The sequence below is a fragment of the Priapulus caudatus genome, unplaced genomic scaffold, assembly GCF_000485595.1.
Source record: "Priapulus caudatus unplaced genomic scaffold, Priapulus_caudatus-5.0.1 Scaffold43, whole genome shotgun sequence".
NCBI classification, from domain to species: domain Eukaryota; kingdom Metazoa; phylum Priapulida; class Priapulimorpha; order Priapulimorphida; family Priapulidae; genus Priapulus; species Priapulus caudatus.
The window spans coordinates 340,610-346,210 of NW_014577104.1; the positions used below are offsets into that span (position 1 = coordinate 340,610).

At 44.4% G+C, this 5,601-nt stretch overlaps 2 protein-coding genes across 2 annotated transcripts in view; one reads left to right on the forward strand and one right to left on the reverse strand.

Moving 5' to 3' along the window:
* Nucleotides 1-46: 46 nt before the first annotated feature.
* LOC106820681 lies at nucleotides 47-2,300 on the reverse strand. The gene is made up of 4 exons (XM_014825184.1): nucleotides 1,905-2,300; nucleotides 786-940; nucleotides 472-521; nucleotides 47-190 (listed from the first exon to the last, which is right to left on the reverse strand). The coding sequence occupies exons 1-4, from the start codon at nucleotides 2,012-2,014 to the stop codon at nucleotides 47-49; spliced, it is 459 nt and encodes a 152-aa protein (XP_014680670.1). The 5' UTR covers nucleotides 2,015-2,300.
* Nucleotides 2,301-4,365: 2,065 nt separating this feature from the next.
* LOC106820700 (sorting nexin-17-like) overlaps nucleotides 4,366-5,601 on the forward strand; it is an 18,007-nt gene continuing 16,771 nt past the window's right edge. The window contains exon 1 of the mRNA XM_014825207.1: nucleotides 4,366-4,543. Within this exon, the coding sequence (XP_014680693.1) occupies nucleotides 4,484-4,543 (60 nt within the window). The 5' untranslated portion in view covers nucleotides 4,366-4,483. The remainder of the gene's footprint in view (nucleotides 4,544-5,601) is intronic.

Sequence of the window (5,601 nt, forward strand, 5' to 3'; positions counted from 1 at the left end):
TAATAGATTATTATTATTATCATTATTATTTATTATCTATTATTATTCACTCTTGATAACATGAGTTGATTCCGACGTTCAGTATATAGTATACCCTAATCAGGAACATACCCAGAGAGCCGTCGATGACGTAAGGCACTCGTGCATTGGGCCACCTGTAGTACAGGTTATTGACGCCGCCTCTTTGTTCCTGTCAAGTAAATAATGGTCTATATATGTATATGAGATTCAGATAGTATTCTGGTAGCACATATTTTCTACGTAATTGAAAACCAGCTTTAGTAGTAACTCGCCACCATATGTTGCCCGTTTTATTTATTTTTAAACATACATAAGAATAACTAAAAATGATTAATATAATTGATAATAAATAACAATATCGCTACCGCTAATATCAATGGCAGAGTTTCGCGTACAAAACGGAATGTTAAAGTTGTAAAAACAATTCATGTTGTCGATCGTCATACTTACGGAGGTCAGCTTGATATCACCCTCAAAGAGCTCATCGGCAATGCCGGCATCTACAAAATACACAATACAATGCTTTTAGCATTAGAAATGTTGACCACCTGCAATAATTGGCTCAGTCGTGGTTACTCCGTATAGTTCTTGTACCACGTTACAATATAACTTGACTATATTTCTGTTCATATACCTCGATCATCAGCCGTTTGCATCGTTCTCTGTGTAGTATAATCGTAAACATATTCAACCCTAAATTCTGTTTGGAAAATACGACCTAATCTAGTACTGAATGTTAAATGAGAAAAGATTGATATACGAACCCATGTTGACTTCGGCAATGTGCTCGAAGGCACCCTTCTCATGGGCCAAAGCCACTCCGAGACAGAGAAAGAAAATAACGAGCTTCATCTTGGCACTCGGTGTCAGTCGAATCAGTTCTACGGCTTTATTCGGCAGAATCCGGCCTTTTATAGCGCTGTATTAATCCCCGATGGAAGAACACCTGATGATATCTCACGGGAAGACATCAGCTGCGTATCGACAAGCCATGTGTACAAACAAACTGCTAAGATAGAAGACACGAAACCACTACGGAATTATTGACACCATATGCGTAATGCGTGGTTAGTGATGTTTACGCCTTCATGGCTTTATCAATTAATATCAATTATCAATGTTAAATAGATAATAAATAATCTAGTCTGTGTATAGGCGTTATCGTCATGCCACGATTGCCGGGCACTGGTCTCCGTGTGGCGACAACATCACTAGTGTAAATAAACTGATTAATTACAGTTTTCCTCACTTGTGAATACGATATTGATATCATCAGGATATCTTGTTAACGCGTTTAAAAAAAATGTATTCATAATTAGCGGTATAGAGTCACTTGCAAAACTGCGACAGCGCTGCCAATTCAATGTGGGTTTGCGCGAGATAGTGGCGAGCGTAATCGACACCTTTAATTTAACGGCATAAACATAAATTGGTTCCTGCTTATCGTAGATCTGTAGCGTCACTCGTACAAATCTATCTTTGCTCATCGCCGATTATTTTCCCAACCGCGGTAGTGAAACCACCAGCTGTGTGCAGATAAAATCCGGACTAGACCTATAATATTATACCTCTTTCTTGAACAAACAAACAGATAATAATGGGGCAGATCTGTGAAAGAATTGTGGTTTATCTTGTGGCAAAATTCACCAAAAGTGGCATATATATCATATATATGTGGTATTTATTAGCTCTTCATATATAAGATGTCTACGGGTATAGGGCCTACTAAATGATTGCGCAATATTATTTCTAATTAAAAAAGGAGTAGGCCTATGTCTCACTGATAACTACTCGTTGTACCTAATGTATGCTTTGTTAATTATCGATATAAATCGATCTAACTATATATCTATCTAACTCATAGCTAGTATACCTGCATGTACATGTAAATCATCTGCACGATAGCCATGCAGGTATATATGACAGACATCCAGGAGTGTTGGCACAGGTGCAGCGTGAGCATCACATAGTCTATGAAAAGTGCGAAAAACATTTCATAACAAACCTCTGGAAACAAATATTAGGAATGGCGATGCTGTCATATATAAACGATGGCCTCATTGGCAAATTAATTGGCCTCATTTTCGCTTATATTATTCTTACCAGCAAGTTGTAACACCGAGCGAAAATGAAACCAATATGATTTCATTGTTTATATATATGACAGCAGACAGCATCGCTGCTTGGTACGTAAATTTTAATTTACTAATTTGACAGGTTATTCGTACATGAACACGAATGACAATGCACATTTGCACAGTGTTTGCGTGACCGCCGCTGTAAACATACTGAACATTGTAAAAATTAAAGACTGGGTTAAAGTCTGCTGTTATAAGAGTGATCACTCCCTACATAAATCAACAGGAGTGAATAATAATAGATCTATTGTTATTCACTCCTGATATCATCACATACATAACCTAGACGACGACTACTATATAGGGGGCTAGTAGACGGTCACAAGTGAAGAACTCCTGTGGAGTTTTCTATAAATAATGTATTAATAAAGTTATATATATTACACTCATATATATATATATATATATATTATATATATCATATATATATATACAGGCCCGTAGGCCAGCTTTCTATTGGGGGGGGGGTGTTTCGTTTTATCAATGTTGGCAATTTCTGCTTCGGCGGGGGCGTGTACAGATTTGACCGGGGGGGGGGGTCACGTAACGCCCCTCAGTGCGTTTTCTGCGCAGACAAGGGGGGGTCGGCGGAACTCCCTGGACCCACCCCCTCCCTGTACACGCCCCTGCTCGGGCGCGAAGCGACCAGGCGAGGGAGCCAAGCGACCGCGGGGAGGGTGTGGGGCCGAGGGTGTTCACTGTTCACCTCCCCGCGATGGAGAATTTTGCATTATTAACACTAAAATGGAGTCGCCCCTGAGGTGAATATTCATTTTTTTTTGGCTTGGGGGGCTTGGGGGGGGGGGTTCGTCGAACACCCAGAACCCCCTGCTACGGGCCTTGTATTATATATCACTGCTTGTTTCGCTGATTTAATTTACAGGGCCGTAGTGGCCGCCACGCAGCACGCACTGCCTGTGCACTATTTTGGGAGAAAAAAAAAAATTCTGCAGGGAACCAAAGGAGCAACATATACCAAGGCGATGAAACACCGGAGTCGGGGTGGTGGCACCACCCCACATTATGGTAGGTAGTGCCACTGCGAAGTCAAAAAATGGGGCTGCTGGAACTAACTCAGACCTGAAAATGGGTTTTTTCTTTGGAACTATAATGTTTGTTGAATGTGGTATGCTGGAACTGGCTAATTTCGAAAATGAAGGTCTTCCGCACTGGATTTTGTTGAAATTCATGCTTGACATTGCACACTTAAAAGAGGGGGCTCCGCGAACTGTGGGAGGGGAACAGTGATTTGCTTTAAAAACTATGCGAGCACTTGAAATCCCAATAAAATATTGTTGTAGAGGAGAAAAACAGACCCGGAAGAGAGATGAACGCCACGCACACGCACACACGCACGCAGCGGCATACGCACCCGGCACGTACGCAACCACGCACACACACGACACCAACACATCACACACGACAGCACACAACCACACACCCAACACACACACATCACAGGGTTTCACTCACACACACACACACACAAAGCAACACACACACAACACCACACTCACACACACACACACAAGCACACACACACACACACACACCACACACACACACACACACAACACACACACACACACACACAGACACACACACACGTTGCATGCATGCCTCCGGCCCGGCTTCAACGTATTCTGAAGTACGAAGCACTGGAACGGAAATATTGAAAACTAGGGTCTCCGGACGAAAAAAAAATTGTAAGATCTGCATGGTAACTAAACTTAATGCTCTGGAACGAGATATTCTTAAAAATGCGATGCACTGGAACGCTATTTTATTTCTAAAAGTGTACAGTATTTGTCCCATTAAAAGGCATACTCTGAAAATCTCTAGGGGGGGGGGCAACTGCCCCTGCTGCCCCCCTGCTGCGTACGGCCCTGGGGGGGGGGGTGTCGATATTTGAGTGAAGACATGCCCATGCAATGCACGCGGTGCTAGGGTCACTAGGGTGGTCCGGGGTCATGCCCCTCCCACCTCAAAAGCTCTATATATTAGTGTATTAAATCTATAAGCGAGGTTGAAGGTATGGAATCGGCCGAGGTATGCCAAATTATTCTATTACTTGCGGCAAAGCTATCGAATAGAGAATTGAATAGAGAATATAGCAACGGTGGCGGCGGTGGCGGCGGTGGCGGCGGAAGCGGCAGCGGTGGCGGCGGCGCTGGTATCGATTCGGCTGTTCGCTTGTTTTGGATCTTTGGAATCGAGAACGCGAGTAGACTACTTCTCTACTCAGTTGTTCTGACGTTTAGTGAGATAATGAGTGCCTACACTTCAGCTTGTACTACATACATCGCTAAGTAAAGTAATCCGAAATGCATTTCTCAATTCCCGACACACAGGAGTTAAGAGATTCAAGCAATGCTCCATATTGTGTAAGTGGAGTTGTGTCTCGCAAGCCGGAGGCTAAGCGACGGAGGCGTCTATATGGGATTCGGGAATAGTTATTACTAGCTCTAACTCTAAGTCTAAAACTATAACCAGGCCTAGCACAAACTATGCTGAAACTGGGCAACGATACTGCTTTCACTGGCACTGCTCACACGAAAAACGGCTCACAGAACGCAAAATGATCGGGCCTTTTAACACTTATTTATCTACATCATACTCATATCATACAATGATCGCTGTGGCTATATGCCCGGCAGCCGGGCACGGTCTTCGTTTTCCTAAATGCCCGGCAGTTCCTAACCCTTACTCTAACCCTAACCCTAACCCTTACAAAAACCATAAATCTAACCCTAAACCATAAATCTAACCCTAAACCTAATCCTAACTTTAACCCTAACCCTTGTTTACTTGAGATAACACTAAAAATTAAAAACTGCCGGGCATTTAGGAAATCGAAGACCGTGCCCGGCAGCCGTCAGATATATGCCGGCTGCCGGGCATATAGCCACTCTGTACAATGATACATCTCATGGACCTCTTGCCTATCTTTTGAACAGCGGCTGCCGGGCATATAGGAGTGTTTCATGTTGATAAACATTGACGTCATATGCGCACATGCGCAGTTTAACGGTTGGCAGCAAGCAGATGCGTGATATTGTTCGATACAAGCACACACTCGCACGTGTACGTACACACGCACGCACGCACGCACGCGCACGCACGCACGCACGCGCACGCACGCACGCACGCACACGCACACTCATGCACGCACGTGTACGTGCACACGCACGCACGCATGCACGCACGTGTACGTGCACACGCACGCACGCACGCACGCATGTCTACGTGCACATGCATGCACGCACGCACGCATGTGTACCTGCACACACACGCACGTACGCACGCACGCACACATGCACACGTGTACCTGCGCACGCACGCACGAACGAACGAACGTGTACCTGCACACGCGCGCACACACGCACGCACGCACGTGCACACACACGGACGCACGCACGCATGCACGCACGTGTAAGTTCAC